At 39.4% G+C, this 26,174-nt stretch overlaps 1 protein-coding gene across 1 annotated transcript; it reads left to right on the top strand.

The window, feature by feature from the left end:
- Positions 1–229: 229 nt before the first annotated feature.
- Positions 230–25,709, top strand: UBE2L3 (ubiquitin conjugating enzyme E2 L3). Its single transcript, XM_054006490.1, has 4 exons — positions 230–330; positions 9,699–9,794; positions 17,170–17,356; positions 22,862–25,709. Exons 1-4 carry the CDS (start codon positions 304–306, stop codon positions 23,014–23,016), a joined length of 465 nt encoding a protein of 154 aa, XP_053862465.1. The 5' UTR covers positions 230–303; the 3' UTR covers positions 23,017–25,709.
- The last annotated feature ends 465 nt before the right edge of the window (positions 25,710–26,174 follow it).

Consider the following 26,174-nt stretch of genomic DNA (forward strand, 5'->3'; position numbering starts at 1 on the left):
CCCCCGGGTACAGAGCCCCTGGGAGGGGAAGGGGTGTTTACTCTCCCCTTGCCCAGAGCTGCAGGCTCTCCAAGGGAGATGGGTGGGGTGGGGAGCCTCTAGCTTCCCCTTTCCCCTGGGAGGGGTCTCGTCTCCTCTCCTCTCCTGCCCCCCGAGGTGGGCGCTGGGCGGGGGAGGGGAGCAGCCTAGGCGCGGGGGATGGGGGCCCCTCGCTTCCCCCTCCCTCCGTTCCAGGAAGCGCAGGGCTTTAGCCGCCCTGCCCGCAGCCGCCATGCATTGTGGGGCAGCACTAGCAGATCCAAGATGGCGGCCAGCAGGAGGCTGATGAAGGTAACATCCAGCGCCGCGCCGGGGAAGGGCCGGGCGGGGGGTGGCTTGGGGAGGGAGCGCTACCGCCCCGGGCCCCTGCCGTGCTGGGGGCCAGCGACCCGCCGACTCGGGGCGCGCGGGGAGCTCTCCCCTCCCCCCGCGGCAGCCCGCGGGACGAGGAGACCGGAACGGGAACAGCCGGCATCTAGGCCGCGCCTCGGAGGGGCCTCGCTCCACCCGCTCTGCCCGGGGCCGGGCTCCAGGGGGTCCCGGAGCCCCTGCGGCTGCCCGGCCCCGTGTGGGGAGCCAGCGAAGGGCGCTGGGGTGCCCGGGCCAGGCTCCTCCCCGAGGGGGCTCCTGCCGTGACTAAGCAAAGAGGAAGCTGGTGCGGGAGGAAATGCCGCCTGGGCTCCTGCCGGGGGCTGGGGCTTTCTCCCCCCGGGCCGGGGTGGGGACGATTAGCCCGAACTTGGCCGCAGTGCTGCCCGAGCGCCCCGCCGCCCCTGGCCGGCAGGAGCCCCGACCCGCCGGGACCATGAGGTTAGGATGGGGTGGGACGGACTGAGGGTTCTCCCCTCCCAAGCTTATTTTAAGTTTATTCTTGTCAGGCGTTTTTGTGCTTTTAACGTTAATCTGCCCCGCATGTGAGGGAGACATGGCTGGTTTATCAAGTTGAAATATGGACCTGGGTTCAGAAGTTACTTCACTGAGTTCGTCTTAAACATAAATCCTTATGTTTCTAAACATTTATTCCTTCTGACCTCTGTATAATGATGTAAAGAGTGGCCGTAGCCTGTGGTGGTTGATTTTTTACTTAAGAATGGTTTTATTTAATAGTTTTATTCTAGTCTGTTGTTCAGTGTTGTATCTTTATTATTTGTTCTCTTGCAATAGCTCTCACAATGTGTAAGATGCTTTTCCGATGCCTAGGAAAACAGTCACTGCCCCTAAAATTTTACAGTTTTATGTAGTGGATGACATCATGATCATCAGTTCAGATTGTATACTACTCAGGGCAGGGATCTGCCACACTTTCTGTATAGCACCTAGTGGGACTGCAACAACTGTAATTATCTGTGTACCTGGTACTGTACAAAGATACTATGATCTTTGCACCTAGGTGTTCATAACCTAATTCAGATAGATGATATAATTTAACCACATGATACATAGATGCAAGGACCAAACTGACTGTTGTGAAATGTTCTTCATTTTTTTACATATCCTGTACTTGATGGGAGAGAAGTTTGGTGCCACGTCCATTAGTTTTGTTCTTTTAAGTCTTGATCCTGAAACTGGCTTCGGGCAGGTGGAGCCCTGCCCAGAGCCTCACTGAGATCAATGGGGTTCCACCCGGACATTGGCTCGACAAGGATAGACGCCTGATGCTGGATTGGGGTCTGAAACTTGAGTTACACAGATGCATAGTTTATACATTCAAAAGTTCCTGAGGATTATAATGATAAAGAGAATTGTGATAGTTTAATATTAATTTCATTTAAGATTAGCTTTGCTATTTTAAATTTGTTCTGAGTGTAGATTGTAATTTAAACAGTAGAACACCTTCGATGCAGAGTCATGCACACAAGATAATATCCATAACCTCAGCGAGGAACATAAACTGCTCCTAAGGAGCTTGATGAGACTGAACTAACTTACTTTTTTTGTTTATTTTTTGATATATTCTGTTTTTAATAATATCTCTCATGCTACCACCTATGAAGCTATTGCAAATATGTCAGAATAAGAACCCCCTCTATTTTACATGGTGAACAAGAGTAGTTATTTTATGTTTTAATAAGCTTAGCTTTTCTGTTTTGTTTGAAATTGAATTTCATATTCAGAGCCATATTTACCCTTTTAAAATTTTTGTAAAGTAAAAAAATGTACATAAATACTCCTAGTACATTTCTAAACAGGAGGAAAAAATAAAATCTTAAAAATCTGGAGGGCTGCAGAGGCAGGCAATAGTTAATCTTGCTAAGTAGCTACCAAAGTTAGTTATCATTCTGCTACATTTTATGGTGTTAATGGTATTGCTGCAGTATTTTTACGGAGACAGTATATAGATGTTAGTTTTCTGAAGTACTTGATTCTTCTGTCTGCACTTAGACATATCTCTTCTAGAAGAAATTTGTGGCCAGACATTGATTGATTGGGGAGCGTGGTGTTGGGAATAGAGAATCTATTACTAGATTTTACTTTCATTTTTGTTTCGTGTTCATGAATCGTGGCAATTAGAAACTTTTCCCCATGAGTCCAGCAGTTGCATTATGCTCTTAACGGTTCAGAAATTACCTTCTTATACACCATGATTAGTAGATATTATTACTCACCCCCATCATCCCTCCCCAGTTTCAGGATTTTGGACTATAGTACTATTCCATAGTACCACAAACTGCACCCGTAAGTGTTCCATTGCCAAACAGATTGTCTTTTTTTTTTTTTTTTAAATAGTGATGATAATTGGATGTTTTCTCAGTTAGTTATTTAAATTATACTTTTTAAACAAAGCTTAGGGTCATAAAATGTAATGAATGCTCGAAACCTCAAAGGAAACCCAATTTTAGGTCTGTATTTTCACACTTGTTAATAATAATAATAATCTCTTAATTTTCTTACAGATCTTTGAACTAAATATAGTTTGTTTTATAACTGAAAATAAATTTGGAACCTCCTGCAGATTGTTCAAAATATAACATTCACGTGAACAGGGATGTAAGTGAATGGAAATTGTTTTATTTTAAAAGTACTGGAGTTGTTTGGAACCATTGAGATCATGGTTATTTATTTGTATTATACCCACAACAAGAGGCTGCACTTGAGATCAGAGTCCTGTTGTAGGTGATAGTGCTTGCTGTGAAGAGCTTACAGTATAAATAGACAAAACAAAGTGTGGGAGATTGGAGTATCATCCCCACTTTACAGGTGAAAACTGATCTCTCTCTTTAAATTGAGTGAGCCAGTATTTATTTAGTCTTGGCAGAATTCAATTTTTATTTGTTATAATTTCAATAGATAATATTGATGTTTTGTTTTGAGCATTTTTTAGATTTTTATCAATTTAATTTTTTACATTTGTGTGAAATTATGGGTCTTAAGCACTGGGGAATCAGAAGACTTTTAATGACAGTAGACACTGAGATTCAAAAAATTCAAGCTTTATAACTTAAAATACAAATTGTCAATATGTCAAAATATACAAAGTAAATATCCTTAAATCAACAAATCATAGCTGTTTTTATTAGTTCATTTGTTAGTCCATTTGTAACAAGTGTAATTCAAAAGTCTAAATCCCTGGATTTTGACTCTTTTCTCAAGCTGCATTTTTCTTTCTTTGCCTGGCTATACATTTTAGTTATTATTGATTGAAATATGTTTTGTTTTGTGACAGTGAAATTGATATTTACCAATAAAAATCAAATCTTTCTAAAATTATATTTAATAACTTACAAATCTTAATATGACATACTAAAGTTTACATAAATGCAATTGTATGGTTACCATAATAAACATTCAAAACAGGGAGGGGGGTGTTGTGGTGGTGTCTAGGGGCCTGAGCCCCATTGTGCTAGGCCCTGTACAAACAGAAAATAGATAGGGGCCTTTTGTCACAAACTCTCATTCATCTGAATAGTCTAATTGAAGTCATTGGGGGCTACTTGCATGAGCATTTTACAGGATCAGGCCCCAAGTTTATCATAACAAATGCAGTTAGCGGATTAAGCCCCGAGTACATCAAAGACCCAATTTTAATCTATGAGCCACCGTGACAGCTGTGCTCTAGGACAGTGCAGATCTCAAAGCATGTGAGAGCTGGCGACAAAGCATTCTCTGTCGAGGGGATCCAGCTATGGAACAGTCTTTCAGAAGAGAAGTGGTAAATCTGGAGTCTGTCTTAGGAAACCCTGTAAGGCCTTCCCTTTTGAGAGAGTTTTTACACCATAGCTGATGCTCACAATTCAAACACCTCTTTTATTTCCAAACTGTTACTAACCCCTACCCACCAACACCACAAAAACCCTACCCCAAGCAGAGTTTTGATCCCAGAAAGGAAGGAGTGCCAGAGTCTCCATGGTGTCCATAATAAATGATTTTGTTGTTGCTACTGTTTTTATGCGGAAGTCACTTGGATACCACAGTGATGGGCACCAGTATAAAACCCTAAGATAGATGGATGGAGAGATGACATTAGCTGGGGTTACAATTAAAGATGGGAGGGAGGCTTATATGGCAAAGATGGTGGCGTTACTTGTCTTTGCAGGTATATATCATGTTAATATAAAATACCATGTATGGAACTTGTTCTTTTATTAAATTGGGTTGGGACTACTGTTTATAGAGATATATACTTAAAAATATAATTAGTAGTCCAGAAGACTCTCTTGGACAATATCTGACCCTCCTTCCTCAGGTAAAGCTCCTGTTGAAGTCCCAACTATAATATGGCCTAGTAAAGGTTTCTGTTAGGTCTATAATGTTTCCATTTCCTGTTTTTTTTTTTTTTGTTTTGTTTTGTTTTTGTTTTAATGTTTAAAAAAGTATAATTAATATTCTGTTAATGTAAGCTTTTGTTTTTGTGTGTTTTAAGGAAGTGATGAAGGGCAGAAGGAAGATTACAATAATCTTTTCTTTGTGTACTCCCACAGTTGCATAGTCAAACATTTATGAAGCAATGAACTCCACAGTGAAATAAATATCAGAACCACACCCATGTAATGAATGTTGATGCACGTATTTACATTATGCCTTAGTGTTGTAAACAGTATAACAACGCCAAATTTATTGAGAATTTTGTATTTTTAATCAGATTTTTTTCAGTTTATAGCGTTGATACTTTGTATTTGTAGGTTTTTAATTGTTCTGGCCTTTACTCCTCAGTAACAACTAGTCAGAAGAAACAAACTTTGTCTGTTTTCGTGTTGGTGTTTTTTTTTTTTTTAAAAAAAAAAAAGCTTACACATTTTACAGCAGGAGTGAGAACAGTGTGATTTTATAACTCAAAAATGCGTGATGATATTTTACTCAAAATTCACTTTTGAGCAGAGATCAAACAGAGAAACTTTCTGCCAGAAAGAATTATTCAGAAAATAAAGAATATGTGAAAACACAAAATTGTAATGTTTCAATGGAGCCTTAGCTATAGCTTTTATGAACATTAAATATTCTCATGGTTTTTTATTTAAATTTGAAGTTTAAAAACAAAACAAAACAAAGCACTACCTTGCAGTACCAGAGAACTAGAAATTGAAATAGATCAACTTCTTACCACTGGCTAAGGGACATATTCATCATAAAAACACTTATGTTTAGAAATTGTTTACCTACTCTTGTTCATAAATAACAGATTACAGAATATCTTTTCTCTATTCAGTTTATTTACTTTGTGCCTGATGCAAAGCTTATTGGAGTCAATGAGAGTCTGCCCATTGATTTCAATGGGCTTTGGGTTTAAACCCTTTGTGTATAGTCAGTTTCCCTGTGTAGACAATCATTGAGGCAGACACCAGTCTTGGGATGGTTCATATGTGCAAGAGTTTTCAGAATTGGGAAGGAAGTCATTTTTCCTTGTTTGTGTGGCTTTTTCAGAAAGGAGTCCGAACATCTTTTTCATTTTTTTTAAACCTGTTTATAAAATCACAAACTGGCAGAGGGACTCAGGTGCAAGTGCAGTATTTGAAATTACTTTTAACTTTTTTTTAATTGACTAGATTTCAAGTTGGTGGCATTTCTTTTACTTTTTGCTTGCTTTTGAATTTTGAATTTACCTGAATTTGAAATTTATGCTTTCAAATAGCATAAATGGTGAAAAGTACTTTTTTCATTTTCAGTAATGTAACATGCGTAAGGAAAAATACTAAATACTGAAGGGATGTGATCACAAAAAATGCTATATCTGAAGATTAAATATTACATATCAAACAGTATGTTCTCCATTTTATATACTGTACTATGTTTTTTATCTGAACATGTTGAAATGCTTTACAAACTTGAAGTCTGAACACATCCCTATAAAATCAGTAGATATCTTCATGTTATAAAAGGGAAATCTGATTCAGCAAGGTCACACGCAGGGTCAGTGGCAGAACTGGAAATAGAATTAGGAGTGTGCGCTCCCACTTCTGTGTTCTAGCTATTAGTGCACTCTCTCATAGTCACTAATTTATATTATTTAAAACAACAACATTAAAGGGGATGGGAGAGAATGGGAATTCAGCTATTCACTACTTTTCTAACCTTAAGATTTCTTTTAGAAAAAAATTGCATGTTTGGCCTCATTCTCTCACTTCCAAAAGTCCTTTTTGTCCTTTCAGAGTCAGTGATCTTAAGGTGAAATTAGTCATTTTTCTGACTCTGAACATGGTACTACCTTTTACCAGCCTGTTGCCTGTGGACATTCAGCAGAATCATATTTTCTTTCTTCTTTGACAAAAGTATGTTTTTATTCATTATCTATGTTGCCTTTGCTGTGCTAGTATTGCATTATGAATTGTGTCTCACCAACAAAAGTAACTAAATTTCTGTTACAAAATCTTTATTCCTAGCAGTGCAGCAGCCAAAGAATACAATTTGATTTGCAGCTTCCTGGTTGAATTTGCAGGGGGGTCAGTAAGCAAAAAGCCTCTTCTAAACTGAATAAGTTTAATATGGAAGTTACCGATTTGCAATAAATATGGAACCTCAAGGTGCTACTTTCAGACAGTCATTTTTGAGTATAAAGTGAAACTTTAAGCAACCACACAAGGGACTGACAAAAAACATTTGTCTAATGGACTTGGCCTTCTAGTAAAGGCAGAGTAGGATTGTACTCAAAGACTTGATTCTCCACAATCTTGCACCTTGTATAGTCTATGCCTGTTTAAAATATATGTATTAGATTCTAGTCTGAGTTGGCAACTTTTTATATCTATTTTGTACTTCCTTTGCATAAGTAGAAGTTGCTACAGTAGGTGAAAGGTCATGGAGAATCAGGCTCAGATATTTGGTGATACTTGATGGAGCGGGGGGGGGGGGGTGTCTCTTGATCGGGTTTAACTATTATGTCATTTCAAATGGAAGCGCTGCAGAGCCAGTAGGGTTAGTGGGTGAAAAAATGTAATTCTCTCAACTTTGAGTGAAGGATTTTAAGGAAACCAAAGAGAGGCTTGCTGGTTCATTTGAAACTTTCTTTGGTTACATACAAAGCTTAATAAAATTGTGGTGATCACAGTTAACTTCTGCACTGTATTTATTGCATTTCTTAAATCAACCACATTACAGACATGTCAAGTTTTTAAAACAAAAGTGAGAGTTTACCTCTTTAAATTAACATCATTTGTGTTTTTTTTTTTCCATTCTAAAGCTCACCTCACTTAAATGTGTTAATTATTTTGATGGAGACAAAGAGACTGATCACATTGATAGTTAACTTTTCTTTATATAACTACTTCATCCTTCATCTGTTTTTATATGTATTAGATTGTAAGCTCTCTGGTCAGGAACCATATCTTCCTGTGTTTTTTGTATAACACCTAGCACAATGTGATTTTGATCCTAGATGGGGGCCATTTGAGATAAACTAATGTAAATTATACATCTATTAAGAGTTAGATAATGTCTAAAATAACCAATTTTTCTATCCATCTCTGTTTTGTGGGAGAAGACATCAGTCATGCATAAGTTCTGCTTTAAATGTGTGCTGGTGATCTATCTGTATCTGTAACTTGCCCTTTCCATGATATCTCATGAGTTATTTTTGGTTTAGAATGGGCTTCATTGTTTAAAATTGTGGGTTATGAAAAAGGGTAGTTCAGTGTGACTCTACGACAGTGCTACATGCAAAAAAATGAACCAGCTGAAAACGCAACTGAATTAGTTACTTACCTTCCTGAGCCTCTCAGAAAAACACCACAATCGTCTGCGCTTTTGAACTGAGACCTTTTGTACTTTCAGTGTCCAAAACCAAATACCTAGCATAGTACTAGATTCTTAGTTAAAATGGACATGTGATGCCTTGCTGCTGCTGCTAATAAAGGTTATCTTCCACTGAACAGCGTGGTTTAGGTTTAGCATATCCCTGTGAATGGAAGTCCATGAGACTCTTGATGTGTGACTTCATGCTCTAAAGCATGATCTTATCACAAAACCCTATTTCTGTAATATTGAACAAGTTGGGGTACATTTAATGGCAATGGAGCCAGGGAACCAGACTAACTAGTCATTTCTCGTGTCCCGAAGACCAGTCTGAACCTTATGTTCTGGACATGCTCCTTAGCTGTGCTTATATCTATTTTGACATACTTAAAGATTCATTTTCTCGTGTATGTTGTATGTGAGTTTGGACTTTGGTCTTCCTGTTGAACTTCATTTAGTCATGATGCCATAGTAACGCTCTAGTTCTGAAAGAATAAGAGTAGTTTTTTTGTTTCACTGGAAGTGCCCTTTGTAAACTACTGATATATTTATTAATAAAGGAAATAAACACAGTGTGTGTTTTCCTTGACCTAAACTCTCTCAAAATATTGTGTACATTTGTATGTAATTGGCTTATTTTTCACTGAAAACAAATTAATAACGTTTTGGCTCACAAGGCCTGTCATTCTCTCAGAAATAAGTTCTGAAGGAAGGGAAAATATAGTTTCTTAGCTCATGTAGTTAGTTAACTATATCACAATTCCTGAAAGTAGTAAGTATCCAAATGGCTGTAATATTGCTGTTAACTTTATATTTTGTTTTCAACCTTAACTTAGAGCTTTGCCTACATGATGGAGGTGCACTGGATTGGTTTTTAAACCAATCTAATTAGACTGGTACAAACCTCTGTGTGGAAACTTATTTTGGTTTAAAATGGGCATATTTCAGATTAGCTTAAATCTTAAACCAAAATAAGTGTCCACACAGTGGTTCGTACTAGTTTAATTAGATTGGTTTAAAATACACTGATTTATTTAAAGGTATTATCTTTCTCATGTAAACAAGTCCTAACACATCTGTTACTTGTTTTTGTAGCTGGCAAGTTGATAAAATATTCTCAATCCACAAATTCTTTGAGAATAAACTTTTTTAAACAAATGAATATCTGATATATAAGTGAGTGTAACAAAAGTGTAAATAAAATATATAGCTATGATGCGATATTATTAACCATGCTTCTGTTGTAGCTTCATGGCTTATCTCTTAATTCAACAAATAAAGATTTTGATTCCCTGGCTTAGATAACCTTGATTCTTTATAGGTGCAGGAATTCCATTTGTTTTATTAATTACGTGGCTTGTCACTTCTGAGACCACAAACTCATTTAATATAAAACAAAGGAACCCATTTTCATCTCTAAGCTTCTTGAAAAAAATAAATGAACGTGCTGCTTATTACTGTTATTAATGTAGACTTACCCTCTGCTTGCTTTTCAGGAGCTTGAAGAAATCCGCAAATGTGGAATGAAAAACTTCCGTAATATCCAGGTTGATGAAGCTAATTTATTGACTTGGCAAGGGCTTATTGTTCCTGTGAGTATAGAACACTTATATTGTGCTTTAAAGCAATCCACAGACCATTTGTACCTGGTGATGATTTGTGTTGAGGGGGGAAAAAAACTCTTACAAATCCATAGTCTATTAGTACTGTAGGTGGCCATTACATCATTGTTGCACCCTGACAAATGGGTGATTATTTGCTGTTATAAAACATTACTTTGGTTATTCTGGTTATGTTTGAAGAAGAAAAGATCCAGTGAATGGTTGCACTGAAAACATACCTGTTGTTTACTGGTTATAAAAAATAACTAGGCTTAGCAGGATTCAGTTTTAATTTATAACTGTTGGTAAATGTTGATTTCAGATGATACAGTGAAATTGACAAAAAAGAAAATCAATGGGTAACAGTCACTGTGCCTCCAGCAATCGAGTGTCGCTCGGCCCTCCGGCCATTCGGGGAGTACTCCGGACCCCTGTTGTCAGGGGAGTGAGTGAGTGGGTCCAGCTGCAGAGGGCTCTGGGCGCCTCACCTGATCCCACAATGGGGACAGAGCCGAGCCCCTTGGCTGGGACTGCAAGGGAAAGGAGGACAAGCCTCTGGCTGTGGGGGAGACCAACCCACTGCTGAATGGCTCCTGCAACAGTTCAGGGAGCCCTCTGCAGCCTCACTAACACGGACCTGCTTTCTCACACACCAGCTGAGAGTGCCAGGAGACTGCAACTTTCCCTGCATCTTGCACCTGTAGGGATCGGGTATCCCCAGTGCTGTGGCCATGTAGGGAGCCCACTGCAACTTCGCTGTCTCCGCCCCACTCCCTTACTTGTGTGACAGCAGAGTTTCAGAGGGCTCTCTAGACAGCTGCAACACCAGTGACACCCAATCCTTGCAGGCATTGGGTGTGGGGGAGGCTGCAATTATCCTGGCCCATCGGCACAGAGATCCCTGGCCAGGATTGCAAAGGAGGACCTCAAGCCCCTGGCTGTGCAAGAGACCACCCTGTCGTTGAAGAGTTCCTGCTTGAGGATGGCCCGCACGTTCCTGGCTGGAGGGTGAGTGAGTGGGGCTGGTGATGCCTAATCACTGCAGGCACAAGATGCAGGGAAAGCTGTGATACTGGCCTGGCAGATTAGAGACCCCTGGCCAGGACCTCCTGGCGAGGAGGAGTCAGTATTGTCCCCAGCCATGGAGGAGGCCACCCCACTGCTGAATGGCTCCATTGCTGGGCAAGAGCCATTTAGCAGTGGGGTGGCCTCCCCCACAGCCAGGGACTCGTCTGTCATCATCCTCCTCCTTGCAGTCCTGGATGGGGGTCTCTGCTGTGTCCCGCCAGGACCCCAGCTTTCCCCGCACCTTGTGCCTTGCAGGGATCCAGTGTCACCGACCCTGCTGCCTTGCAGGGAGCCCTCTGCAGCTCCATTGTCAGAGCCCCACTTGTTGATTCACCAGCCCAGAGCATGGGAGCCATCCCCAAGCAGGAACAGTTCAGCATTGGGGCCTGCCTCCCTGGGGCTAATCTTTACCCTGGCCAGGACTGAAGGAGATCTCCACTGGGCCAGGATGACTGCAGCCTCACATGTACCTGGTGTCTTGGGTCCCTCAGCTGCACAGGAAACCCCCTGCAACCCTGCTGTTAGCGCTGCCCTAACCCCAGCCCTACCCTCCACAACAATAAAAATCAAAATAGTTTAAAATAGGAAACAAACCTTTTTATAAAAAAATAAATTTTATTTTTATTTTCAACAATAAAAAATAGAAAAAATTGAGTTCTGCCAGCACTAAATGTAACCTAGGTTTGTATGTGATGCATAATGAAATTTTTAGAAGCCTCAAGGGAGGAAGGAGGTTTTGAGATTAAGGTGCTAAAGTGGATTTTGGGAGATCTGGATTCAGTTTTCAGCTCTGTCACAGACTTCCTTCCTTCATGACCTTGGGCAAGTTACTTATCTCCTATCATCTGAGACAATTGGGGTGTAGGTATTACCTTATCTCACATAGGTGTGAGGATAAATCCATAGATACTTGGGAGAGGCTCCAGTGCTGTTGTGATGGACATCATATTAGTACTTAGATGCTTGAAAACTTTAGGCCTGATCCTGCAACTGGCTCCATGTGAACAGGATTGGGGCCTTAGTCATATTGTGATGTTGCTGCCCTGCTTTTTTAGTGTATAGACACTTTTAATCTTAAAATGTTAAATTAAAAAAAAAACTGTATCAGGTTAGTTTGTAAACAAAGTATGTTTAACTGAAGTGTCATAGTCCCCAAATGGCATTGTTTTATAGTCCCAGTGTTCTATCATAGTATTGAGACCAGAATTTTCTCTGGGGGAAAAAATCACGTTTATAACAAATGTTATCTTACAATTAAAAAAACACCCTGTCATGGAATTCCTATTTAACATTAAGTTTTAACATCTTTTAAGCTAGATGAGGCTTTGAATGCGGAGGTATGAAGATTGTGTCCAAATTTAGCAACTAGAATTTTTCATAATTTAGTCTGAGATGGGGAAGTTAGAGTTTAGTGTATATATAAGGGGTAACGTTTTAAAAAGCACTTGAAGTCCCATTGATTTTTCTATGAGACTTAGGGTTCTAAGTTACTTAGGCACTTCTGAAAATTTTATCCAAGAATTTTACTTGCTCTCAAAGGCATTATGCATTTTAAATGAGATTTTTAAAAAGCTATGTAGACTGTAAAACCAACACTGTTGTAAAGTGACTTGAGCATTTAAGTTGCTTAACAATCACTTATTGTCAACTTAGTTGGAGGAGGGAGAGAGAGAGAGATGTAGGCACGCTACTATTTTCCAGGTATCTGTTTATGTGGAGGTAGCTCATAATTCGTGGGTCACGCAGTAACATGTAAAGAATCTTGTGTTTTGAAACAGCTAGACTAAGCAGATACAAAAGCTCTAATGCTTTGTATGTGTTGGCACTTAGATCATGTTAGTGAATCTATTTTTACTATTTTAAAATGGTTCCTGCTAATTTGGTGTAAACATAGTTTTCCTGGCCATTATGACATGGTGATAAGAGTATTAAAACAGTTATGGTTGTATCATAGTAGCCAGGCCTGGGCCGGCTCCAGGCACCAGCTTGGCAAGCAGATGCTTGGGGCGGCCACTCCGGAGAGGGGCAGCAGGTCCAGCCATTCGGCGGCAATTTGGAACAGTCCCTCACTTCCGCTCGGAGCGAAGGACCTTCCGCCGAATTGCCACTGCAGATTGCAATCGCGGCTTTTTTTTGTATTGTTTTGTTTTTTTTGGCTGCTTGGGGCGGCCAAAACCCTGGAGTCGGCCCTGAGCCAGGCAAACCATATTTACCTCATTTTAGCAGGAATAATTTTGAAATTGTTTTAAAACGGCTCTGCTAGTATGCTTTTTATGTCAGTGTAGGTGGGCCTAAACTAACAGGTCTTAAACTGGTGCAGGCAGTACAAAAATAACTGGAGTCCAAGGTGTGTGAAAGAATTTGGCCTGGATTTTCAGGATTGGGTATTTTAAGTTAGGCTCTAAGCGCTGGGTTTTAAAAAATCTCAGCACCTTTTGGAAAACAGGCCACTTATTTATGCACTTACCTAAGGATTAGGTATCTAACTTTAGGCATCCACTTTTAAAAACCTTGCCCATTATTTTGTATCTTTGAAAGAGAAGTGTTAATAGGCAACTTTTGGGCTTGTCTACATGGTGGGGTAACGCATTACATGGGGGTATGATTTCTAAAGTGCACTAAGGTGCTGTGCATTAATTGGTCTGTGTAGAACCTGCTGGTGTGCTTTAACAGCATGCTTTTGTATTATGTGAAAGCTCACTAGGGAATCTTTAGTGCGCACCAGCAGGATCCACAGGGATAAATTGATATGTTAGAGCGCTTTAGAAATCACACCTCTGTAGACCGCATTACCCCACTGTTTAGACAAACCCTAAAAGTAAATTACTACTATACTAGTCAAAATCAGGGCTTTGGAGCAGAATATGGAGCAGCAGGTTTTTGCCTGGAGCTAAAGCGGAGCCGGAGAGGGATTTGTTGGAAAGGGGAAGGGAGGAATCCAGTGTATTGGATTGTCTGGTTGAAGTCGTATGGATTTTCACCTTCTTTATTTTGGGAATTTTCCACTACCGAGTTCCGTGCTCCCTTTCCTGGATGAACAGCTGCATCTAGTCTTCGGAAAGGAGAGTTGGGCTACTTGGACATCAATGCTACCTTTTGGTTAGATGCAGTAGAAAGCTGGAGAGAAATATAATCTGCATGTGATCTTAAAAACTTTCAACATCAACTCTACAGTGCTTCTGGCTTTGTTAGGTAAAAGCCACTCCTGAACATGGATCATGCGTGCTACATCAAGATTCCTACTGATCCTTTGGATTTGAAACACTGTAGAACAACTGATGCAAATAATCCCTTTGAGTCTTTGGTGCCTCTTTTGTGAATAAAGTGAGCAGGATTTGAACTTTAGAGAGGAGATTTCTATTAAGTAATATCTTTTTAATAAAACACTGTTTATGGCTCTTGTACAGAATTTTACTGCTTTGGCATTCTTCCTAACCAGTATAAAGCTGAGAGTATGCGTTTCTTTTGAAAGAAAAACATTTTATGGTGATCTATTCCTTAAAAACCAAATAAAAAAGAACAAAACAACCCACCTCAAAATGTTTGAGCTAAAAAAAAAATTAACAGAAAATATGTAGCTTTAAAAATGAGGTGTCTGTTTTAAATAAAGATTTCTGCTCATTAAGACTTGAATTTGGAATACTTTCCTCTGCAAAGGTTCATGACCTCACAAACACCAAAAACAGCATTGCAGGGAGCTGCATCCCAAAGACAGCGTTAGGTTTTTGTTACGTGGTTTTGCAGGAGAAACAGAACTTTGAATTCGTGTTTTGGCAGGATTGAGGAAATTATTTTAAAATAACGTTTTGTCACTGAATCTACATGTATTAAGGATCTTAAGTTTTTGTACGTGTTTAAAAAGCACCTTGGGTCACCATTTAAAGGGAGGACACAATCAATACAAATAATATTCCTATCCTTTGTTTGCTTCACTGGTCTAGAATTGTCTGAAATTCAGCTATCGCACTGTGAATAAACTTTTTTTTTTTAATCGGCAGACATAATCTGGGTACAGAGGAAAGCTTTTTGATGTTAAATTTGCTTTTGAAGTACCAGGTATATGTATTTTTTTAGAATCATTATCGGCACTTTTTAAAAACAAATTATCAGTATTTCAACTAGCTTTGGCTAGTTATTGATTGTCTAGTTGTGTATTTTTAATCTCCCTTCTGGGCAGCCCCTCTCCACAGCTTTTGTAGAAATGATGCTTGATGTACAATTGAGCATTTATCTGGCATATGCAGTAGGCAGGCTTATTGAGTGATATTTTGTGTAATGCTCAGTTAAGGTTGTTGTGGAGGATACACTTCTAGAAGTAGCCCAGCCTGCTATATTTGTCCCTAGAACATTGTTAAAGAAATAAGCAGTCACATGGTTATGAAACAAGTCAAAAACAGCTTGTTATCTTGGGTTTTTCCTCTACAGATGCGTGTGTCAGATTTTTTTTTGTTATATTGCTTGTTTTACATGATTTATAACAGGACATTAATTAAAAAAAAAACCTTTCAGGATAAGATAGTTTCTTGTTCTATACATTGAAATAAATTTATGCATATCATTGAATTTCTATACTATATTTGTTTCAACTTCAACATATGAAACATAAAAGAACACCTGTCTGAGACTCCATGTGCCCTTGTATCATTAACGAAATCTTCTTTTTAAATACTGGTCACAATGGATGGCCTTTTGGGGAGTGAAAGGTATAGCACAAACATTCCAAGTGAGCATTACAGTCATTCATGTTAAAGTGTAAGTGAAGAACAACCCTTTGCATGCAGTCTTTTAATTCCACTTCATGAGTCAGATCCTTACCCCTGCTCTGACCTCTTGATTCTGGAAATAAGGGTTATAGCTGTATAAAGTAGCTGTAAAAGCCCAGGATCTGGCCAGCACAGGATCTGTGAAAGATTTGCAAGCCCTGACTCAAGAGTGTATCTGGGCCAGGGTGAAGCCTCAGTATGAAGTGTTGCAGAGATTCCAGGCAGCACTACAGCTCATAGGACACCCTGTGCACGCTGTTGTAAGTTAAACAGGATTCCAAGGCTGACCAAAATTATTCCAGGGTCACTTGAGAAGACTGGATGGATGTCAAGTGGCTTAAAGCCACCTTCGCCATCCCACATCCTGGCTTGTGAATTCTGTTCTGTCTTCAGGGACAACACAGAATCTCTTCCCATAGGTTTAATACCATTTTTCTTTCCGTGTAGAGTGTTGTTGTTTTTCTTAAAGATGCTAATACTGGAGAGCTCATTTTTAACTTCTAAAATGGCTTTGATTAAAGGGATTGGACTGACTGGCTGCTAGGTGGGGGAAGTTAAACTGTACGCTGAGTAAAAACTCACTTCCAGCTATTCTGCATCTCCCTTTCCCCAGTATCCCGAGTAGTTTTATCATGCTGAAATCATTGTTTGCAATATAAAATGTAATATTTTGATAAACTCTAAAAATATCAAGTTGATTTTTCTTCTGGGTTTCTCAAAAATAATTGGAAAACATTTTTGAAACTAGGACTACAATGTCTAGCAGGAGTTGCTATCAGTTTCTGAGCATTGTCTTGTTCAGTTTCAGCATGAAGAATCACTCTCCCTACTTTCATAGTCCTCTCACCGTACTCCTCCCAAGATGATCTGATTAAAGGAACCTGAAACTGCATACTAATTTAGTGTTCTCATCAGCAGATGCAGTGAATATCTATGTTTAGTAAAAAAAAAAAAAAAAAAATGAATGGTCAGCAGATTTTATGCAGTCAGCTAAAGCAAAAAGGTTCTCTTGGAACATAGAGGGAAACCTGACAAGTCAAATTGCTCTGTTGTTTGTACCACCATATCGGGAGAAATGAAATAACTAGGTTTAGAGACAGAAACCAAAACCTTACTTGAGGAAGAAAATTGGTATCTAAGAAAGGACCTGAAAACTTTATGAAATTGGGACTAACAAACAATTGTGAGATTGGAGGCCTCTTTATCAATGTCACAAAGTTCTGCTTTCACCTAGTAGAAATGTCAGTCACCCCTCCGTGCTGCCATAACACGTGTGGCTTTTTTCCCCCCTTTCAAGATAAATACAGATACTGATAAAACACTATTACCCCTTTGCAAAATAATATTATGGTTTTGATGTTTTCTGGCACGTAAACCTAAATCTAGACATGTGAATGGACTTGAAGGCCTATACAGACAACAGGTGCATCTTAAACATGGACCATTCAAAAGACTGAGATCTATAGCACGCAGTCCCTTCAAGTGTATCTGTTCTGATGTCTGAAATCCCTTAATGTTCTGTCTTCTCGTTGCAGGACAATCCTCCATATGATAAGGGAGCCTTCAGAATCGAAATCAACTTTCCAGCAGAGTATCCATTCAAACCTCCTAAGATTACATTTAAAACAAAGATCTATCACCCTAACATCGATGAAAAGGGGCAGGTTTGTCTGCCAGTAATTAGTGCTGAAAACTGGAAGCCAGCAACCAAAACTGACCAAGGTAAGACACTCTGTATGGTGAACTTAATCTCAAGTAACTGCATTGGTTAAAGCCAATGGATGCTTGGTATTATCGTGTGGTGGCTGATATCCCAAGGTATCAGTTGTCTGTAGGTTTGTGCAATGGATTACTCCCTCTGGGAATGTAGTGAATCAATGGTAGTTGATCTTCAGTTATACGTTAGGATAATGCAGTGACTTAGCATGTGTTGCTGTGGAGCTCTGTCATTGATGATCAGAGCATCAGGTCTGAAATACCTGGAAACCATAGAACTACAGATTCAAATCCTACCAGAGATGGCTCCTCTCTTAGTTCTTAAAACATGATAAATTGAGTACTATCAGACTTGGTGTGGAAGTCTCTTGGATAAGACCGTAAACATTTTAGGGTACAATTGGGTTTGAAGGACTTTTCTGTTTCCATTTGTTGTCAGGGTGAGAATTTGTCTCCGTTTGATGCTGGCTGGCAGAGCTAATTTGTTTATACATTGGTATTGAATGCTGTTGGGTGATTATTGTAAGTATAACTATTGTTAGGGAGCTCCTTTTTTGTATGGGTTTTTTAGTGTTATAAACCCAAATTAATAATAGAGATTCTATCTTTCATCAGCGCTTTAGTGACCACAAAGAGCTTTTTTTATGTAGGAGGCAGAGTCTGTGCAGGTTTCCTTGACCAAAAATTTCCCTTCTCCCAGCCCCCATCTGTCAGTTTCTCGCCGTGAACTATGTGTTGACCGAACCAAATACTACAGATACCTATGGATGTCCATGAAAACACTTACATCTCTGAGCTCCCCTTTTCACTTCCATATACTCATAACTTCCTAATACTATACTTGAGCTCAGCCCAGAAAAGAATTTAGGAAAATAATTGAGGTATTTTTGCCCACCAGTAACTTAAATAGCCAAATAAAAGCCACCAAATCTATTATGTGGTGAGTCCTCCAAGAGGAAAAGCTCTTTAGCCAAACTTGAGGAAAAATGTAAGTTAGAACTGTGCATCTGCTAAAAACTTAAGGTGGTGCTACAGCAGTCTGCTGACTGGTACAGAAGAGTAAAAGGAGAACTATACAGTCTCTCTACCTGGCCTTACACCTGGACTTTGCTCAGCAGTTTCAACTGATACTAATAATTGAAAATAGCAAAATCCTCTTTTAAAATAAAGGGAAAAAATAAAACTGGCTTAAAAGCAGGAATGTGAAAAAACATTTCCGATCCCACCATTTTTGCTGCATTTTGCAAGTTTAAGCTGTGTTTAAAAGAATTCAGTTTCTCCAGCAGTGGCAAAGAGTCTTGCTACCCCAGCTTTGCATAAAACTGTCTGCAACCAAATATTGGCAGTCTGGCTGAGGTGCACATTCCTCTTATCATAGAATCGTAAGACTGGAAGGGACCTCGAGGTCATCTAGTCCAGTTCCCTGCACTCTTCCTCATCCCCGTTCTGTGCTGTGAGATACGACTTTCAAAGTCTGCATGAACCAAAGGAAAAAAAGCAACATCACTCAATGCAATAGCAAGATAGCTTTAAACACACAAATGTCAGGAAAGGGGAAGGTTAGGGGTCTCAACTCATCCCACCTTTCATATACTAAGTGCACCTCTTAAGGCTAGACTACATATTAAGGTTACAGCCGCTTAATATTAAAAAAGATACATGTGCAGTGTGATGGAATTACTGTTAAGACTCATCTTAATACTATTTTAGGGTCTGACTTGTGTGTGTTAAATATCGCTGTAATATTTTTAATTGAATTATGTAATGTGTGTGACAGAGGAGCTGTGGCATACTGTAGTGTTGATACATGGCTTGGTATGCAAGCATTACTATGGCAACAGCTCTCAGATGCAGCAGTCTCATAAGTCAATTGTGAAATCAGCCAATATGAGAAATGTAGTGTTGATACTTTATTTAAACAACTCTAGTTTAAGGTAAGCACATGTAAGCCAGCCCCTACCTTAGCAGTAGAGGAATAGGTTATCCTACTGGGATCCAAGTTTTGGTCTCGAGCTGTGTTCCTTGCTCTCAGGTTGGCAAGGGATGAAGAGTGATGTGAATGCAATGTGTTACACCCTCTGGCAGAAGCACCGCATGTAGTATTCTAGTAACCACTTTGGTGAACTCTGAAATGACGTGATGGATGCCGGAGTGATGAACAGAGTCCAAATCCTCATCTGCTGAGACGTTGTTGTGGAGTTGAGGGAATAGGGGAGCATGGGGAAATCTGAGTGCATTTAAAGTTGGGAGGTATGGAGAAGGAAGATGATTTGCCTGCAGGAGAACAGTAATTTGTAGCCTGATTTGAGGCTTTCCAAACTCTCGAAAACATGTCCAAACACAGTTATCCTCTGGTTCATCCTTATAGCATTGATGAGACTGAACCGTGTTTTAACCATGCCCCTTGAATTTTGCTACAGCCTTTGCAACATGTTACAAGAGTCTGTAGCACATTTCAGGATGCTGTGTTGTAACCACAATAGGTTGTATTGTAAAGGTTGTTGTACAGTGTAGTTGGGACTATAGTGTCAACATATTTAACATGGGAGTGATGTGTCTTGTACATTGGGAACCTCTTTCAGTACTTTATAGATAAAATATAACTTATCAAGACCACTTTTGTCAAACTCGGTTTATAATACATATTCATGATAGTCTTTCATGCACCATCATTAAGGTTATGATTTGGTCACGGAATCCATGACTTCCGCACATCTCCATGACTTCAGCCCGCAGCAGCTGAGTTGCAAGGTACCCCCACCTTCCGTGGTGGCTGGGAGCTGCGGGGGACCCAGAATGGCGGGGGCCCCGAGCAGCTCGCCAGCCACCGCAGATGTGGGGATCCCCCCGCGGGTTGTGGAGAATCCATGTCCACTCACCAGCTGTGGCGGGGGATCCCTGGGAGCTCTTCAGCTGCTGCTGCTGCCGGTGGGGAAATCCCCCGGAGCTCCCCAGTCCCCATGGGTGCTGGGGACCCCTGGAGCTCCCCAGTCTGGGGGGGGAATCCCCCAGAGCTCCCTGGGTAGTGGGAAATTTCCTGTAGCTCCCGGGTGGCAGGGGATCCCCTGCAGCTCCCCAGCTGCCACAGGCGATGGTCCCTCCCAGCCACTGGGTGGGGGAGGGGCCGCAGCTCCAAGCCGCAACAGGGCAGGGTGCTCAACCCTCCTCCCGCTCTGTTTTGTCATGGACATTTTTAGTAAAAGTCATGGACAGGTCACACTTCTGTGAATTTTTGTTAATTGTCCGTGACAGAATCATAGCCGTAACCATCATGCCATTCGTAGAAATAATTACAGGGCAGAAATCCTCATTTAACCAGTGTTATTTCTATAACAGACCTGTTTAAAATTTCGACATTCAGCACTACTGATGTGCTTGTCCATGTACGAAACGACGAGTAAGTTATGGTCCCTACCCCAAGAAACTTGCAATTGACACTTTGTCCATCTTATTTCAGAGCAGGTGTTTAAAAAACAAATCTTAGTTTGCCTTTGTCCCTATATATTATATTCCAAGGCATGTATCTGATATCCAAGAATGTGCTGCCTGAAACTGTGAGATCACCTGCCTCTTGATCATCACCCTTATGTGTAATGTGTCTTGGTCTCATTTCCCAAAGCTCCTGCTCGCTTTTGACACTATATAAAAGTGAATTAAAGCTTTTGGATGTTTACTAATTTGTGTACTTTTGACTATGTAATCTCCTATAAAACTTTGGAAAACCAGTGATTGATTTAATCCTATTACACTTATTTCCCTTGGTTTCCTTTGTCAGTGTTTTTTTTCTTCCTCCCAGGAAGTCTGAGTAGTTTTTTATTTATTTATTTATTTTTAACTTGCAGTTCAGAATAGTTGTTGCAAGAGTCTGATAATCCCATAGCAAAAAGTAAGTTGTCTGTCTGCAGTGTGCTTTTAGCTAGAGTCTTCTGACCTCCAGGGCATTTCAAAATTTTGCTACTATAAAACTACTTCCTGTCTATCAAATATAGAGCAATTTTCATTTGCGGACCCCAAAACATTTCGAATGGAGGTGCAGACCTGGTTGGAAATCTTATACATAGTCTGTGGACCCCCAGTGGTCCAGAGACCACAGGTTGGAAACCACTGCGGTAGAGAGAAGCAGCATTAGTGTTCTACAGTACTTACTATAGTAGAGACTTCCCTCTTCCCCCTGTTACACAAGTACTATATTTATCAAGCAACTGTGGTGTTGAGGGAAGGAAGCTTCCTTTAAACGATTTTTATAACCAAACATTCCAGAGAGCTGTTTTCCATTCCATATGACAGCTGGTTACCAGTGTGGAAAATATTCAGTTAATAAAGTTTTGACATAGTTGCCTGAAAAGCATGGGAGCAATGTTGTATATTGACTGGATTGGGGTATTATGAATGAACGTCAGACAGTGAACTCTTATTTTTTTTCCACACACCTGTTTTCTGTAGATCTAAGATATTTATCGCAGATCACCTACCTTCCATTTGTGCATCCTCCTCTTAATGACTGCACACAGTGTAGTACAGTATGAGAATTTGTGATTGCTGCAGCCTGTCCGTTTAGCTAGTTAGTTCCTAATGGCCAAAGGAACATTTAAAAAAAAAAAAAAAAAGTATCAGAGGGGAGCCGTGTTAGTCTGGATCTGTAAAAAGCAACAGAGGGTCCTGTGGCACCTTTAAGACTAACAGCTGTATTGGAGCATAAGCTTTCGTGGGTGAATGCCCACTTCATCAGACGCATGTCAGACATATTTCGTATTCACCCACGAAAGCTTATGCTCCAATACAGCTGTTAGTCTTAAAGGTGCCACAGGACTCTCTGTTGCTTTTCATTTAAAAAAAAAAAAAAAGTAGCTTTAGATTTCACAGCAGTATGTCAAATCCATCATTTGAGTGCCGTGTCTAGTTTAATTTAATGTGGTTAGTTGAGACTGATATTTCTCATGAAGAGCATTGACTGTTTTAGAGCATGGTCATGAATATTGGGGTGAGAATCACCCTGAAGTATTACCAGTTTGTTCATCCAGTATATCTTCACCAGCAGGTATATTTGGCAATTCATGTCCGAGTAATGGTAGAAATTGTTTCAGGAAGTGAGAGAATATCCAATTTATTGTATTCATTTTAGACCAGGTTGTTTGTAACAATGGTAGTTTCATCCATATGTAGCTAGATAAAATATATTTCATCAATCTCGCCCATTACTTAGCCAGAAAATCTGGAATGCAGTTTGAGCTGTATGGGATTTGTCTATTAGTTTTCTAGTGTCAACTTCCAGTTTTTCCTTCTTGAGATGAACTATGAATTCAGAATCACTACCAAACTACAATTTTGAACAGTGTGCAGTTGCTTTGTACTTGTTTATATAATGTTTTGGTCTGTCTTTGGAAAGCATACAGATTTATAGGGACATTCTTTAACACATTTAAACTCTTATTTTTAGTGCATCACTTACATTTTGGCTATTTAAAAATTAAATGTTCAAGTCACTGACAGTACTTGTACTTCTTTTGACAGTAATCCAGTCCCTCATAGCACTGGTGAATGACCCACAGCCCGAGCACCCCCTTCGGGCTGACCTAGCTGAAGAATACTCTAAGGACCGTAAAAAATTCTGTAAGAACGCTGAAGAGTTTACAAAGAAATATGGTGAAAAGCGACCAGTGGACTAAAATCTGACACAATTGATGTCAGCAACGTGTGTTAGAAGATCCGGAGCAGTGCATTTCAGACACACCACAAAGCAGGACTCTATGGAAAATTGACAAGTGCCACCTTTTGGTGTTTACTTGTGGCTGTTACTAACTTTCTACAGTTTTCTTAATCAAAAGTGGTCTAGGTAACCTGTAAAGAAAGGATTAAACATTTAAGATGTTCTAGTTCTGCTTTCTTTGTTTAAAAATCACTGCTTCAGTATACTTTAAAGGATGCTGTTTCTTTTTCTTGTCAGAATTTATCAAAAATATCTTAGACTTATATTCTGCCCTTAAAAATTCAAAAGGTTGTGGCTGTTATTTCTTCTTTTCCCTTGCAGTTCCCACTATCTTGCGTTCATTTAATTTTTCATTTAATTTTCTTCCCCCAAACTGATGTCTTAGAAAATATATTCCTGTCCTGACAGAAAATGGTTGAATGTTTGGCAGTTCTGTTTACTTTTCTCTTTAAATGTTGCACTGTGCTTTGTGGAACTTAGGTTGCAAGTTCCCCTTAACTTCAGTTTGTAACATAATAAACAAAAACAAACCCCCACAAAAACAATCAGAAACAAAGCCTAGGTCTTATGTAAATCTGGCTGATGTTACCACAATAATGTTTATTAAATGGGGAAACCCAAGTTTTGTGTGCGTGATTGAATTAAAATATGACTTATGTGCTGGTTTCGGAAAACTGAAAACAAAATTCTATAGCAAATGAATAGTGGAATGTGATTATGAAGTTCTTTCACTTTAATTCTTAATATCTATGCAGACTAGCTAGGAAAACCTTGCACAGAACAGCATTGCAACCACTTTAGAAGAGTTTCAGAAATTGGGGACCAATAGGTACCAAAGTAACAAACTGTGTTTGAATTAAAAATCGATACTTTTTGGAAATGTTAATTTTGAAATTAAAAGTTAAATCTGACACCACGGCTAGTCATTTGAGTACATCTTTCCATCAAAATGTATTATGAAACCATCTGTATTTTTTGGGATGGGCCCTCCCCTGCCCCTTCCCCTCCCAATTATTGTATGATTTTTTTTTTGAAAATGGTATGAGAATAGCATTAAGCAATAAACTAATAAATAGAATACATTTCACTAGTACTGTTCATAAATATCTGTAAGAAATAATATACTACGCTTGAGTTAGATGATTCAATGAGTATTTAAAGTAACACTCCCTCCTACCTTATTTTTACTTGAATAAGTTATTTTCCCTTCAATCCAAGGCATGCCTGCTCAGATAAAAGGACTGTTCAGGACTCAATACCCTTTATAATCTAACTGTTTTTCATATTTTTTAGCTGCCTGTTTTTCCCGCCCAAATCTAAAGTGAGGTCATAGCCACACAAACCGCCTTCTCTTCCCAACCATTAGAATTTTGATATCTTATTGAACAAGCAGGGTTATTTCCAGAAATTAGGAGTGCATATCATTTTGATGTGCAGGAAGCTGTATTAGTAAATTCTTCACACCCAGATGGTTATTTGTACTCCTACGATCAGCATTAGTACAGCATCTGTCTTTGCAATGTTTCAGGACTTGTGTGTGTGGGGAGCAGTAGAGAGACCCTTTTGGTTTTAATGTCTTGTATGTTTCCTGTCTTTTCTGCTCAGCCCTTTTTATCTAGATCCAGCTTTGATTTAGAATTTAGCATAAAGAATGACAGCCCAGTACCTCTGTTGAAAAGTAAAACATTTTATAAGTGAGGGAGCTTAAGAACTTTTATGTTTAAGTATTCTTAGACAGATTCTTCGGCAGGTAAATAAAGTTAAACCATGGTCACCTTATTTAAGGAAACTTTCATTTCCTAAGTGTTTTCAGGCTTGGTGAGAGCACTGTCTATTACCAAATTTTCACATCTTTGTGTCTTCATTTGCAGAAAGTTGGTACTGATTTTGTTTCATTCACGCTCACTGATTCATAATAAAAAAAAATGCCAAATTATCTGTCAAACTGAAGTGTGTGTAACTTCTGCATCAGATACCTAAATGACCCACTGTTTTTCTCTCCTCTTGATCACGTCTGTTAGCATGGAAACTTGCCATTGCCCAAATTATCCTTTCATATTTATAAAAACTGTAGCACCTGTTTGTCACTCTTGTTTCTATAAAAAAAGTGAATATACCTTCTGATTGTAAACCTCTCAGGTTAAATGCTGCATACATGTGAATTGGTGCCATTAGATACCACTTAAAGGGAACTGAAGAGGTTGGATAATTCCAGGAACTGCAGTTCAAATTCACATCAGCCTATAGCAAGGTCATGCCTATTATCTAATTTTATGTCTAGGGATCAGGTGGAAGAAAATATTAATCTCAATTCTCTTCTTGCTTTCTTTATAGTCCAGTACCCAAACCACAAGATGTAAAACACAAGTAGTAGCTTTTACTTACAGGTGACTTTGCGAAAGATACAGACCAAATAAGTGTGTGTACTGTATGGTTGAAGTGGGAGTAGACAAATGAAAAGTACTAAGCCAGTCCTGTGTTAACTCAGGAATTCAAGCTGTTCTCTCTAGCTCCCTAAGCCATGCTCAATTCTAAACGTGCAGTTTAAGACCCAAAACTACAGCATACTGGTGAAACTATACACCCAGGAGTATTGGTATAGGCTTTCTGCAATTCCATTCTGCTACCTGTAATAAAAATGCTCTCAAAGGCTTTGTGGCATGGTTTATTTTTAGACTGAATTTTGAAAATATCTGTATACAGGGAAAGCTTAGAGTTGGTTTGTTGAATGTTCTTATTGCGAACTTCGTATCTCTCAAGACTTTCTCAGAACACTTTATCATTTCCCTATTTACATAAAAATAGTTCAGCTAAAAGTCCAGGTACTTAAAACGAGGAGTTCTTTACTCACACTTCTACTTTAAAGTGCTTTCAATTCATTTGAATGTTAAAAGCCTGTTTTTGTCCTATTTATTTAGAAATATGGACATTTACAAAATTGTCTAATATTCACAGTACAGAACTGAATGGGTTAAGGCTGCTCTCGTTCTGATTTCACAGGGTTCAGTTAGTGTGAAGGAAGCAGAAAATGAGTACAAATAACAGTACAATACATGAAAAGAGAAGGGATGTTCTGATGATTGTGTGATCAAAGCAAATTCATAGTAAGTACTCATG

The sequence above is a fragment of the Malaclemys terrapin genome, chromosome 16, assembly GCF_027887155.1.
Source record: "Malaclemys terrapin pileata isolate rMalTer1 chromosome 16, rMalTer1.hap1, whole genome shotgun sequence".
Taxonomy (NCBI): Eukaryota; Metazoa; Chordata; order Testudines; family Emydidae; genus Malaclemys; species Malaclemys terrapin.

Coding starts and splice junctions, on each gene's coding strand:
- UBE2L3 (XM_054006490.1), top strand. CDS start 304: ATGGCGGCCAGCAGGAGGCTGATGAAG. Junction 331..9,698: donor CCAGCAGGAGGCTGATGAAG/GTAACATCCAGC, acceptor CTTGCTTTTCAG/GAGCTTGAAGAAATCCGCAA. Junction 9,795..17,169: donor GGCAAGGGCTTATTGTTCCT/GTGAGTATAGAA, acceptor TTCTCGTTGCAG/GACAATCCTCCATATGATAA.